Raw genomic sequence first — 15037 nt, 5'->3', positions numbered from 1 at the left:
AACCGATAAGCAATAAGACGCAACAGGCATCAAATTGCTACAATAGAGAATGCAAGATGTAAAGCACAGCAGCTTTCAGCAGTGTGATCCCTGCAGAGACAGGGCATCCCCGACTGAGATGTGGAACAGCACTGACCCCAGGTGAAATATTCCCTTGGCATCTAGCATTTGAATACCATTTCTTTATACTGCACGAACAGTGGCCCCGTCTGGGGGGTCTGGTCACTGACATCCACCAGCTATCAGCATGCAGCGGGGCAAAGCAACTTAACCGCTCCGGAGAAGAGAGAGTCTCCAGAAAAAAGGGACAACACAGCCTTATCATTACTGCACTTTGACCACTTACTCTATAGAAGAGACTGCACATCAAGGCCACTGGGGAAGAGAGCCAAGCAGAAGCCCTGCTGCAGAGAAAAACCAATTGGCTCCGGCGCTGTGTCCGCATCGTCAGGAACAATCAGCCCGTCGCCTGGGAAACGGGATGCTGTCTCAACAGCGAGACTGAAAAACATATGCCATTACTTCCAGGCAATGGCTCACAAAGGACCGAGAGTCCTCAACACCGGTGAAAGCTCCCCAAATTAGCACTAAGTGATCCCTAATGCTACATCCTTTGCTAACCAGCAGCAAAAATTATCTCCTAGGTTGAAATGGATTCTTCTTATTTCCTAGGGAGGGCAGACAGCTCGGATAGCACTCACTGGCATGCAAAGCAATTATTTCCCAGATGCACAAGACAGACTAAAAGGGGCACTCGTCATCCCTAGCCCTTTCCCTCTGTTCCCTGCCACAGGGTTCCCCCAGCCCTCTCCGACCACCTACTCGCCCCATATTCTGCAGATACTTGAAAACAGAAATTCATTTACCTACCTATTTTGAGTCCCCCCTCCTTAGCAAATGTATTATTTGGCTGCGTTTGGAGCACTTCACAACCATAAATGGCTTTGAAATCGACTTCTCTCTCATGTGCACCTGCATCATCGATGTCGTCAGCAGGAGAGATGTGCACTGCTCGAGGAACATGTTTGTGTCAGAACGCGGCTGCGGCTGCAGAGCCTTAGGGAGAGCTCCGATATCAGATACTAATGCGATGCTCACGAGCATCTTACAGGGACTTTGGAAATAAAGCAGGTGACTGCTAACTCCAGAATCCTGGAAACTGAGCCGGTTTCTCTCTCACACAGACGGGCCATATTTCAGGGCAATATCTGCATCTGAAGAAGTTTTGGCACTTAATATAGGGCTTCTCATGGCCTCTTGCTGCATGAGAATCTTCTGCACCTTTTTGTCTCTCTCATATAGATGCTGCTTGACAAGCTAAAGCAAGATAGCGAAGGTCTAATCCTGCAGCTGTGTCACACCTGAGCTCCCACTGAGGGTGTAGTAGTGCTGGGGACAAAAGAAGGGTACAGAGTTGCTGCCACTCTTACTTTGAAAGTTTGGTTGGTCCCCATCCATCATCCTGGACAATTCCTATGAGTGCAATGCATCTTGCTCCTCTAAGTGTTGTGTAAGGGTTCTCCGCCGCAACACAAGTATACAAAGTGCCAGGGAATATGCCGCCATGTGTAACAATGATTCAAAGGCCACTAAACAAGGAGATTGGAATAACACACCTCAATGGCTTTTACTATCACTCTTTTCTGCCCTTTTTTTATTTATTAAAAATTGCTGCTCTAGAAAAAAAAATTAAGGAAGTGTAAATGATGCAAGACAAGTGTGTGGAATGACTGCAGGTAAAATAACAGATGATCAATATGGCAAAGTTTAATTCAGCCAGGTCATTCTCATCCATTTACTGGGTGTTAAAGCCTATTTTTGTGATCCTTAAAGGGAACATAGGACACTTGGGATTTTACAGGAGACGCTGCCATTTTATTAGGACAGACTACAGGCACAGTATGAAGAAGAAATCATGAAAAATGGAGGAGGGAAGCTTGAAGGATTCTGGTCCCTCAAGACCCCTCTGGCTGCCCTTCTCCTGTACCCAGTGAAGTCAACTGCCGAGCTAGCTGAGGCTGCTGCTCCTACAAGGCATTAGGTGGTAAAAGTATCTTTCGACTCCCATGGACATCAGCGGGAGTCAGGGAAACTATTAACCGATGGGGCTGGCTCCTCTCTACAGGAGAGCTGGCATCTAGAATTTATGAGATGGTTTTACATGACTGCTTTATCAGGAAACTCCAGGGACAGGTGCTGCAGAAATCTCTGAAGTAGACAGAAATGCCCATGCATACTGCCAGACATGGCAACCCCAGGAAGAGCTCAGCAGCGCTGCAACACTGCCATTTTCTATACAGCAAAGGTGGTCACACACTCATGTATTCTATGCTTCCTGTGCTGAATAATAAAATATAATAAATAATGAAAACCCCAACAAAGAAGTCTTGGGGCATGGGATTTTTAAATGCCTAAATTGTCTCATCCAACAGTAATAGGATCTGCTCCATCCTGCACTTACTAGTCTCAAGTGTTGGTCAGAGATCTTCTACTGAGGACCCCTCCCTCTGACAACCCCACTTCGACCAAAGCCTGAAAGGCAACTGGAACTCAAACCTGGAAAGCCAGAGAGAAAGACTTCACCTGCCCCTGCAGGATATGGAGTAATCTGAAATCAGGTTTTGTCCCAAGGGGGATCATTAAGGAAGGCCGGAGAAGACCGCAACATAATTTTAGGTTAAACTGAAGACACAGAAAAACAGACACTTTATAAATCAGGCTTGTCCAACATACGGCCCGTGGGCCGCCATGCAGTCCTCCAAGCTGTTTTCTGAGGCCTGTGGTGCTGTGACGGGAAACGAAAGTAAACACTGTACTTTCGTTTCAGGGGGGTGATGTGATACCGCTTCCTGTGAGGTCTTTAGATATGGCTCGCCAGCCCACTGGGTGATAAAAAGTTCATGATCCGGCCCCACATTCAAAAAGGTTGGACACCCCTGTTATAAATCCTCCTAGGAAAACTCTTTGTATGGGAAAACAGTTTAATTTTGTTCAGTAGAATTCCTAGAAAACACCTCAATATGGAGAGATTAACTGAGCTTAAAGAGAGAGATCTTGGAGAAAGTCCAGAGATCAAATCACAGATACTTGCATTGAATATATCACGAGACAAAGACAAGTAACAGTTAAACGTCACACCTGCCCAAGCCATATCTTTCCCAGGAAAAAAATGTCCAATGCTTTCCCATAAAAGACCTCCTGTATGTGAGGGTGTCTTGTATTCCTGTCCTGTTTAGGAAACCAATCAGAGGTTACATTTTATTACCACTACATTTCATAGAAGTTAAAAAGGAAGAACTGTGCTATAACCTGTTGACATGAATGGTCACCGTGACCTGGAAAGCAGAATTGCTTAGAATTAGTCACTGAGAGAGCTCAGGAGTTAGGCCTAACAACACATCTCCATCAGGAGGTACGAGGATCAGAGCTCTGCACCCGGCCATCTCCCCTACTATTTTACCAGAACAACAAGTACTCCGAAACATATTTTCTCGTATCCAAGATCACGGTAGAGACCTAAGAGCATTTTCTAAGGGGAGAAGAAATTCAGCTGTTCTTCCGCTTGCTCTTTGTACCTTATATTGGCTTAAACTGGGGTAATCCACCAGCCCTGATGGGGGATTTAGGATCAACCTATTTACGTCAAGATAAAAGATTCCTATGCCGTACCTCTAGCAGGACTCTGTCACAAGTTCACCGAATAGAGTTATCCATCTCTGGGCCACATCAGGGACAGAGATTTTGCCCAAAGTACCCAGCAATTCATGGCTCCCCTTACACCAGTTAGTAAAAAGCTACTGATGTCCCACAATATGCACAGAAGGACTTTGTTTAGATGCCATTCAGCTAAACTGCCCATTTTTCTCAAGAGCTCATCTCATCTTCCCAGCATTCCCCACCTGAAAACATTGCAGCCATGCCCAGCAAAAGCTGCAAACTCATAGACATTAGATATTAGGGCTGGAAGGGCCCTCATAAAGTCACCAGGTCCAGCCCCATGAAAGCAAAGGCTGAGGCCAAGAGATTAGTGATACTGGATGACATGATTTGAGGTTTGGGTGGGTAATAGTGGGAATAGATGACTTCTTAGTATTTTCTGTGCTTACAAAAATGCCCTAAGCAATGAAGTCAGAAAGAGGGGTGGGGTGGGGGCATTTAACTATAGGAAACACAAATTATGCGAGTAGAATGCCTTCTAAATATGGCCAGATTTCTGCCGGGTGTCTCTGACATTCACAACAATACTGGTTAGATCACAGACTAGGAGGTATCATGAATCACAGCAGAAGAGCGGGGAGATCCTGAGCAGTGGTGCCCCACCTTTCTGGGCTGCGGACTGAATGAGTCAGGTGTGGTCAGTCCGCCGGCTGGATTCAGTGCAGAGTTGGTATATAGGAGTGATCCAGGCTGCCATCCCAGCCCCCCATGCACCAGCCCAGTCTGGCACACAAGGCACAGGGCTTGGGAACTTGGTGGTGGGGAAACAACGGCAGCAGTAGTTGCTACCACTCCCCCACCTCCAAACTTCTGGACCCGTGGGCAGCCCCACCTGCCAGATGACATGGTTCTGCAGGCTGGATCTGACCCACAGGCCAGAAGCTGAGCACTACCCTAAAGTCTTAGAAAGGCATAGACAGACAGCAGCAAATACATGGTTTTTGCATGGCCTTCCAAAGCGAAACAATAAAAATAATGTCAAATCATGGCAGTAAATTGTGAGAGAAGGGCACCAAGAATCCAAACTCTTGAAATTTATTCCCACTTCCATGTGGAAGGTGTCCACAACACACTGGAAAAAACACGGTAACTGGTACAGAATACAGCAGCCTGCCTGCTTAGCAACTCACACCTTCATTAACACACACCATTTTCTGCGTTGATCCCCTACTGAATTTAGAATTCAGTTCAAGATCTCTGGATAATCACAGCCCTCCAACAGAAAGGCTCTGGCTACCTGAGAAACGGCCTCTTTCCCCTGTGACCTATGACAGCTACTGGAAGAATTAAACCAACAGTAGGACTGCTAGAGCAGGAGCGGGAGCCAGATAATGGAACTCAGTCGAACGTGACAGAAGAATGACCAAAGGCCTCGGCATCTTCAGAACAAAAGACAAAACTAATTCCTTCATCTTAGCTTCCCCTCGGTAAATTAACACACATGTAGAGCTGGAAAAAAGGCTCTCCTCTCTGTCCTGTCTTATATGCATGTTGTTTCTGGTTGCATGCCAAAGAACAGACGTGTTAAGTCCTCTGTTTGATCAGAAAACCTGAGATACTCCCACAAAGAAGACAAAGACATACCCATAATACTTTTGGCCACCATCATGTTGAAGTGTCTGTTGCACATAACACTGGAGGCAATGATAGAAAATGAATATATTTCAGAAAGAAAGAAAAAAATAAAGACACTGAAAGGAAGTGCTGAAAACAAAGAAGAACCATTTCAAAAGAGCGATAGGCTCTTTGAAAGAAATGTTTGATAAAAAGCGACAGCATGGTTCTTTACTCCATTCTCACATGATGCCAGCTGCTTCTCTCAGATCAGATGCCAGGAGGTTAACCAGTGCTACCATACCAGTTTCAGTGATGGATCTTTCTGGCTCTCACATCTGGGATGTTGCCTGATCTTGTGGTTTAGACAAGTTTTGCTGAGATTCAAGGCTATGAATTCCTTCGATGCCATCATTTAAATTCTATATAAACTCCACTCCTGTAACAACCCTATTTTTAAACATTACCATAGTGACAATGGCGTAAGGTGTTTTACACAAGGCTTCACCAGTCTTCAGAACAGCTCCTCTCAACGGAAACTTTTGCTGTTTGCAAATGAAAGAAAATATAAACACTGAACTTTCATTGCTAAGTCCTGATATGCCTACCTTTCTTCTGAAGTGATGCTTTGGTGAAGCCACTTGTGGAGTAAACTGCTTTCTCATCATGACCAGTAGTTTCACAAACTGTTCCCTTGTAAAAGCCGGCGTGTGCTCCCATTATTCAAACTAAGTGCTACTCACGCTTACAGTACTGCCAATACGAGCAACGGAACTAACTGTGGAATAAACTGCTATTAAATCAAGAATAAACAGATGCATCTACACATGCCATTACTGCGCAGCAAACTGTGGAGCTTATTGCCCACCAGTTTATTGCTCCCAGGAAGTTCCCAGGTACACAAGGTTTACACGTGCACCCAGAGCACAGCGCACTGAGCTGGCTTGCAGCAGCTTCAGCAGGCAGGGGTCCAGAGGGTCACCCTGCCAGCCCAGGGCTGCTCCTACCCAACTCAACATACTGTGGAGAGGCTGGCTGGGGCACAAATGTACTTCAGTGCGGGGCTAGCCAGCAGGCAGCTCTGGCACTGAAGCACTCTTGTGCCCCAGCCAGCCCCATCAACATCTATACATGTGCTGCTGCACGCACAAAAAAAAAAACAACTTTGCAGTAGGGCAGTATTTGTACATACTATAAGTTAATGTCTTTCATGCACCCTAATAAGAGCACAGGTGTAAAATGCCGAGACATTTACTGTGCAGCTAATTAGTCAACTGCGCCGCAAACATCTCATGTAGATTGGGGTTACCATATTTCCAGTTCCCTGCTGCCCCTGAAGGGCCCCCCCCTGGAGGGCAGGCGCCTCCCCCCACTGGAGGGGCAGGCGCCTCCCCCACCTGCCCACCACACACGCACATACCTGACAATGCCTGTGAGAAAAACTTTGAATCTGAGCTGACCCAAATCCTGGACATTTGATCTTATTTAAAAAAACCACCCAGACTGAAATCAGAGGATCTAAAAAGAAGACATGTCTGCGAAAACTGGCATGTATGGTAACCCTAATGCAGGTGCACCTAGTACGTCATAACTTGACCCAAAGGAACTAGTCAATAATGGAAAACAGCAGTTTACAATTGCTTCTAAATAAGACTGCAACAAGGATTTTTCTTTTGAAAGGCAACCAGTAAAGACAGCCAGCCTGTCAATTTGTACCGTCTATACCGGGGTGGGCTGCTTTCCCACCCCTTTGCAGCACACCGCGAGCTAGGCAGGCAGCACCAATCCCCCTGCCCTCACCTGCCGAGGGGCTGGGCTCAGCCACATCACAAAGAGCAGGCAGAGGGAAGCCAGTCAGGGGGAGGAAGCCCCTTCATGTGCACACCTAACCCACCCCACACACACCCATACTGCAACCACACACTCCTCACCTACACCCCCCCACACATCCCACCCCCACCACTGTCCCATACACCCCACACCCCAACCACACACCCACACCCCCTCATATACTCCACCCCTACCATACCCACACACATACCCAACACTGTCCCATACACCCCAAACCCTACACACATGCATGCACACACACATACACCCACACTCCCCACTGCCACCATATTCACACCCTACCCACACACCCCACCCCACAACTACACCCACACCCCCATACCGAAACACACACTCAACCCTGTCCCCCATACCACACTGTCCCACACCCCGCTCCACACACCCACCATAACCCCGCAACACATACACCCTACCATATCGATACACCAAATATTCCCAGACACCCCACACCTTAACCACACACATCCCATACCTCCCCAAACATATACCCCTCACACGCATCATATCCCCCCCAACCACATATGCCCCCCACGTATACCTCCTGCTCCCACCACACAATACAGAACCCTCCCCCACTCCCCAAGAAGTACTTCCTGGACAATGGGAAAGACTTCTGGTGGCAAAGGTAAGGGGTTGGTGGGGGTGGGACTTCTGGTCCCAAGATAGCCACCAGAGGGCAGGGCACCTGCCAAGGGGTGGGGCTACCCTTGCAGCCCTCAATGCCTCACCAAAACTCATTAAGCAGCCCTCCAACCAAAATAATTGTTCACCCCTGGTCTACACTGAGAAAAATGTAAAACTACACAAAGAGCGTCATTTCAGAAAAACTGCTGCCTTTCCTTTCAGAAAAATTAAAATGCAGCCAAGCTCTATAAAGCTTGTTTACATACATTTATTCCTCTCCATGTAAGGCTCCTTCTGTATCATATAGCAAACTATAAGAGAATTCCAATGACCCACTGGAAAGGTCCCCCTAACACCTTTCCAGATTTCAGGTAACTTTGTAATCTCTAATGATGAATTTTGTCATTAATATATTTCATTTCAAATCTGCATTGCAGCAAAGTGGTCCATCAGGATTGGGACCTCAATGCTAGGCACTGCACAAACAGAGAAAGACACAGTCCCTGCCCTGAAGCAAGAAAGAGAGAGTAATAGGCAGGTGACGCAGAAGGAAAATGCTGAGAGGAAGTGTGGTTATTTCTATATTCCAAAAGTTATACCGCTAGCCACCAGCTCTCTCATTTTCCAGACTGCTCGACTAATGCTGTGAACACAGCTGACCCCATATGACCTCCTCCCACCCCACCCCTGACCAGTGGAAAAGACTCAGCTTAGCATGCAAGAAAACAGCCCATCAGACAGTAGGGAACATTTATTCCCTCCCACAGTAGTGGGGACTCCCACTAATTTTAACCCTGTATGTCCTGGGATGAGCAATTATTTTCTAGTTACAAGACTGGAGTCAGACGCAGGAGCTGTGGGTGCAGTTACCTGCTCAGGCACACAGTTCCTGTGCATCTTCACTTAACCTTTCTGTGCATCAGGTCACTAAGACTTCCCCTCGAGTCCTGTTTATACGGACTGCCTGGTCTTCAAGGAGGGGAAGGTCTGCACCCCATACACTTCATACAATGGGATGCTAAGTTCAACTGAGACCTTTGGTACTGCCCTACTACCAATAATAATACTAGGTTCACCTCTTTAGAGTTAGCCCACAGCTTCAAGGGGGAACCAGAGTAGATAATGGTAACATTTGCATTTGTGCTCTCCAGATTTTCAGAAATGTTTTGACCTAACTGATTCATGAGGGTGCAGCACAGGTCAGTGATGTCCACTAGGCCTTGGAGAACACCATCTGTCCTAAAGTAAGAGTCCTGCTATTTCTTTGTAAACCCCTGCCTTGTTGGTTGGTCAACGTTCCAAGCAAATCCCAACATGGAATGTAAAACGGCGCCCAGTCCTGATAGCTACAGGCTGCAGTATAAGTGAAATGAGAAACTTGCATCAGCAGTGGCAAGGGGTTGACTGCAGTCCCTTTCCTATGATCTCTCTGCCTTCAGTTCTGCTGTACTTTCACTTAAACCTGCCAAATACCCTCCCAGGTAAACAGCATCAAGTCAGTGGGTGTTCTTTCTCTGAACAGTTAAGGCACTGCAATGTTAAAACCACAATGCTATACCAGCAAACAGGTACATGTTAGCACAAAATGCATGGGTCATGATTTAAGCTCTGTCATTGTTCTGTGGAAAAGCCTGGCTTCCTACTCTTGGCAAAGGAAAAGCTTTCAAATCAAGATAATGTTTAATTCTATAAAAAGAAAAAAAAAAAAACCAAACAAACATTAAAAAAAATTCTTCTGCACAGCAAATGTCCGCTAAGGTTAAATTACTCAGAGTTTCCCCAAATGAGACGCTTGGTCAGAAGCACTGGAAAGTTTAAAAATCTCTCCTTTAAAAGCAACTCCCACAGGGAAAAGCCGTCTCCATGTCACTGGAAGATGTACAAGTGAAGCAGGTCATGTTCCCTATAGTTTTTCTTTGTTGTTTACTGATGTTCAGGGTAGAACTGCATCTTGACCCTCTGCCATAGGGTGGGGGATGACTGAGCTGTGCCAAGAACATACCGCAGAACGAACTGGGAATCTGACCCTAATCCTCCCTTTGCTCCAGCAGGCAGTCATCTGCTGCCTCTGCTAAGAAAAACGACTCTACCCTTTCTTGCCCATCTGCCCATTCCTTGCCTAACTGCTCAGAAAGGGATGGGCTGTAGAGAGGCAAACCTTCCTCTACACTGTTATCTGCAGTGCCCCTTGTCCCTAGCACAGCTGAATAAGCAACACGACAATCTTGCCTTTGCTGAATTTGAAATCAAACACTGGAACACTGGTAAAAAGATGATGGTCTACAGCCAAGGGCAAAACAGGACTACTGCCCACAACACAATCCTCCACTATTCCAAATGTAACCTACATCACTACCACAGAGGTGACAAGGAATACCCTAGTGGAACACAACCTGTGAAAGGCATTAACAACTGCCTCAGGTATCCAGGTTGTAGCCACATTGGTCTAGAGGCAAAAGGAATCAGAGCTTGTCGTAGAGGTGTTCTCCTTTATTAGACCGACTGGATTTTTGCAAAAAAAACAAACAAACAAACAAACAAACCAACCAACAACAACAACAATAATAGCAAGATTCCGGGAACATCTGGATCCTGCTATTAAGACTATCTAACCAAGATCTCCAAAAGTCAAACATTTCTCCCAACATTCCTGTCAGGTTGGTATTTTCAGGTCTATATGGATATATTCAGCTGACCTTCATTTTCACTTTCTTAACTTTTAGCCCCTTCCTCTTCACATGCCCATTTGCACTTCCCTAAACGATTCCTCTCCAAATATTTGTGGGTGAAATACGTCTATACCGGTACAACACACACAAGTACTGAGCAAACTATTTTCCACAAAGAGCACCATCCAAAAACTCCTACAACAAAACCAACTGGATGGGAGGGATTTCCTTATATTTTCACATGTACTTGTTACAGGCAGAATGGAAACTTGATAAGCAACAAAATAAGAGGTCAACCTGTCTGACTCCATTGAAACACTTCCAAAGAAATGTTCTTTGTTGGAAAGTCGTTTGGTTTGGTTCATAAAAGGGACTTGCATAGGTAACAACCATATCCACAATCGGAAAAGCATTTATTTTCAAGTTCAATCATAATCTGTACAGAATCTATCTAATCTATCAGTTCATCAACAGATACATTTTTGAAACTGGAGAATGATCTGCTTTTGGAGACGCTCTGGTCATTTGTGAACCACTTTTCTTTAATACTCACTACATCAATCAACCTCGTTTCCAGTAAAAATGACATGCGGCCTTTGAGATAGCAACTACACATATTTCCAAGTCATGCTTAAGAATAAAAACAGATGGCTACATAGACTGATGCTGCTTACAGTTAATAAGCAATTTCAAAAAACATCCTCTTTGCCCAGTTTACCAGGAATAAACAAAACCAGGTAGCTTGGTAGCGTGGCATAAGCCAAGATCAGGCTATAGTCTAGCTCAGTGATTCCCAACCAGGGTCAAAAATTCCCTGTGGTGATTTGAGATCCTTTCAAGGGTGCTGTGGGGTGCCACACAATGTGAAGTTTGCAAACATGACTCACATGAACCCAGAGATTTCAACTAGGAACCCACTGTGTTATAGCATTATGATCTGTTGTGGTCTTTCAGAGTTATCTGCAATGAAAGAACTGCTTTTTTTTTTTTTTTTTTTCTTTTTTGACTACAGAAAATAAAGTAGTGAAATCTAAAAGCTGGCATTTTCCAAGGGGAGCCTAGAAAAGGTTGAGAAACACTGGTCTAGACCAGTTTGGAGGTGTTCTCAAATTTGGAGGCTTAATGGATTCTATACGACAAACACTACTGTCCTACAGAATAATACGTTTATCTCATATATACTCTGTGAGAGATACCACCATTTGATAGCACCAAACTATCTGAAATTACTTAGTTTGAGCGGGGGCGGGGAAATAACCCTCCTTTAACCAGATAAATGGGTGCTGCAACACACAGGAAAAGAAGGAAAAACATTCAGAATTTTCTGCATTTGAGCATGCCTAGCAAGCAAGATGCATCTTAGTTTGGGGGCAAACTTGAGGGAAAACACCTTTCTGCGCCTCACCTTGGCATCTGAACTCTCTCACTCCTGCCACAGATCACTAGGCTTGAAAATATATAGCTTCTAGTTAAAACTGTAGCAAGGAAAACAGCAAACGGAGGACCTACCTTCCACTGCAAAGAATGAAACCACTGATCCCTCAGGTAACTGTTTGCAGCCTGCAATAAAAAGAAAGATTTTTAAAAATAGGAACCATTAGATTCTATTCAAGCTTGAGATCACTGAGCCAAAACACATGCAAACCCTCCACCCACCAACATTAATTAAAACTCAACAAATTGCACACGACTGTGTGACACAACCCAATGACCTTGACGCTCAGCTCCGGAATTGTTATCTTCACCCCTTGCCCTTCATTAAAGGGAAGAGAGTTTTCTGAGCCCTACAAAAGGCCATGAGTTTGCAGGGTAATTAATTTATTTTCACAGGAAGCAGAAACATTAAGACTTTGTTCGATCTCATTTCATTTCAACATATTAAACATTGAACTAAAACTACTAAAAAGTATTAACTTCAGATGAAATAGGACCAGATCCAAAACCCTTTAAGGCCAATGGAAACGTTCTCATCGACTTTTAGGAGCTTTTGATCAAGTCTATGATAATTATATGCCATTTGCCCTATGTATTAGATCACCCCTGTCAGAATGAGATGCTAACCTGACAGGTTGCAGATAACTTTTTATATGCACTAGCCTTCCCCTTTCCCAGTCCACAGCTGCCTGCTAGCTACTTGAGTCTGAGTGTCATGTTGGCTTTTCTAACAATAATATAATGCAGTAAAAAAATATTATAAGATACACACATATCCCCCAGAGGGTCTGCAGCATCTGCATAAATACTACCATAATCAATGATCCCCAGTTTTTGTCCATATTAAGCAGAGCTTCTCAAAATTCTCAGTTGAAGCTAGGTTCATAGCCAGTGGAGAAATAGTTCAATGCTCTCAAAGGTCACAGGCTTTGTACCAAAAATTATAAAAGCAGCTATGCTGACGTAAATCCATAAGGGCACAGAAAGAGCGCATGCCTTTGAGGGGCTATGCAAGTTGGGAACATGCTGAGTGTGTAGAGGGGTGGGGGGTTGGCTCTTCCAGCTCAGCTGCTGGGGTTTTTTCCTTACAATTAGAAACATCTTAAAATGAACAATGAAAATAATACTCAGTGCAAGTCCTGTGCCAATAAAAGGCAAGGCTCTTCTTTGGAAGAGCCACATGCCCTTTCAGAAGGCTTTTGTCCTGCAGCAGCAAGAATCCTGCAAACTGTATCCTGCGTGCCCAAGCAGAAGTCCAAGCATCCTTCAGTTCTATCTTCTCGCCCCCACCCTTTTGAATATATTTTAAAATTAAAAAAACAAAACAAAAAGAACCCCATGACAATTTAAAGAGTGGGTCAGGAAAAAAAAAAGTATAATGATTAAGTGAGGGAAAATGCAAGAAATTAGGCTGAACCATGGTAACTGTGTCATAAGTCTACCCTATCTCTCAGTAAATGGAAGCGACGCCACAATTTATCTCGTTTCACATAGGGGCAAATCACTGAGGTTTAGATGCATGTCCTCAGGGACAGGAGCAGGAAGACGGAATGGTTACCAGAGATGAGCTGACATGCTTGCAAGGGGCAAATCCCTCCTCGCTTAAAAGTAGCGTACTTGTCCATACAGTATACCTGTTCAGTTTTCAAATAGAAATCCATAGTATTAAAAACACCCTCCCCTGCTATGGTCTTTCCAACTTCTTTGCAACAGAAGAACTGCTCTACTATTTTTGTGTAGTCAAAAAACAAGTGAAAAGTAAGAGCTGGAATTTCCCGAGGGGTGCCTTGAGTTTTGGCAGAGGTGCCTCGAGTCTAAAAGGTTGCTTTAACCACTAAGCTAACACATCCTCCCTAAAAAGCCAAATACTTCACATTGGGAGGACAGACTTCACTCCTTGGCAAAGGATCATAGGGAGGCCAAGGACTGACCCCCACACCTCCCTGCTTCTTCAGCACCAAAAGTTCAATAAATGTTGATTTTCCAGTCACAGGAAACCTCTTATTTTCATTCTTAGATGCTGTTTTCCCTGACCCTCCATGGTTATCATGTCCCAATGATATCCTGAAATGCAACTGAGCCTCTGAATGAGTACTCAAGTTTGAGTTTCTTTATGCTTGAGGACGTGGTTTATAAGGCTACTGTAGTAGCTCATTCTATATACTGATCAGCTCTGATACTTCCCAAAGAAACTCGAGTTTAATCTGTAAATGTTGCATTACTAGCAAAACCCCCTTCCCAAGGCCATTACCTACATTGAAAGACAAATAAGATACAGAGGCTTCTAATATTATTAAGGAATAATGGAAAGGCGCAGAGCTTTCCTCCTGAAAAGTGGCGATGCCAACCTGTTTTAAATCCCAGGTTGGACCTACAGTATTATTTGAACCAAGAAACCGCCTCACCTAGAACGAGCAAATATTAAAGCAAGAAAGGAAAATAGTTTCTGGCTATTATCCATTCTCTTATTTCCAGGCATCCAGTCACTAGAGACCTCCAGAGCTTATAAATAACTAGGAAAAAAAAAAAACAATACGTGCAAGCAGATTTCATGACCAACCCGGCTTCTAGCTGGAACAGTGGTTAGGCACTTGGTAAAATCTTTGTTGACAGATTATTCAGACAGACTGAACACAACAAAGAAAACACTGAAACGATACCGGACCCCAAAAAAATCAGAGGCAAAAAACTAACGGCACAGACTACTAACTGGGAGCACAGAAAACCAGCAGAAAAAGAAAAATGTACTGTCAACCTTAGAGGGGAAATATTTACAGAGTTTTAGACCGTAAATCGAGCAGAGTGCACAGGCTGCAAACGTGGGATTTGGATTCCAAACTCTGCGGGGCATTTAGATGCAGCTTTAGTTCGGTCTCTTACGAGAAAAGGCCGTCACCTGAACTGGCATTTGGATCTGCATCTGACATAGGTGTTGAACAGCTCCTAAATTTGGGATGGGCTGCATTTGAGGCTTGTTTCAACAGCACTACTAAGAAAAGCCACCAGCATGACAACAACAGTTTCAACTGAAGCACAAAAGCAGAAAACAAACCTGTAGAAAGTCTGCCGTTCTACCACTGAGCAGGAATCAATGGGCTACAGACCTGAGAGACGCAATGGCGGGATTCCAGAAGTTCACTCTCCACAGCGCTCCAGCAGATAGATCAGGCGTCATTTGCTTAACCGCT

General features: G+C 44.7%; 1 protein-coding gene across 1 annotated transcript in view; it reads right to left on the bottom strand.

Moving 5' to 3' along the window:
• CMIP (c-Maf inducing protein) overlaps window positions 1-15037 on the bottom strand; it is a 170047-nt gene that overhangs the window by 53123 nt on the left and 101887 nt on the right. The window contains exon 3 of the mRNA XM_014521698.2: window positions 11925-11975. Coding sequence (XP_014377184.1) covers window positions 11925-11975 — 51 coding nt within the window. The remainder of the gene's footprint in view (window positions 1-11924; window positions 11976-15037) is intronic.

Source organism: Alligator sinensis, unplaced genomic scaffold (genome assembly GCF_000455745.1).
Source record: "Alligator sinensis unplaced genomic scaffold, ASM45574v1 scaffold119_2, whole genome shotgun sequence".
NCBI classification, from domain to species: domain Eukaryota; kingdom Metazoa; phylum Chordata; order Crocodylia; family Alligatoridae; genus Alligator; species Alligator sinensis.
The sequence above is the reverse complement of the archived record's forward strand: the minus strand, read 5'-3'. Positions and strand labels throughout refer to the sequence as shown.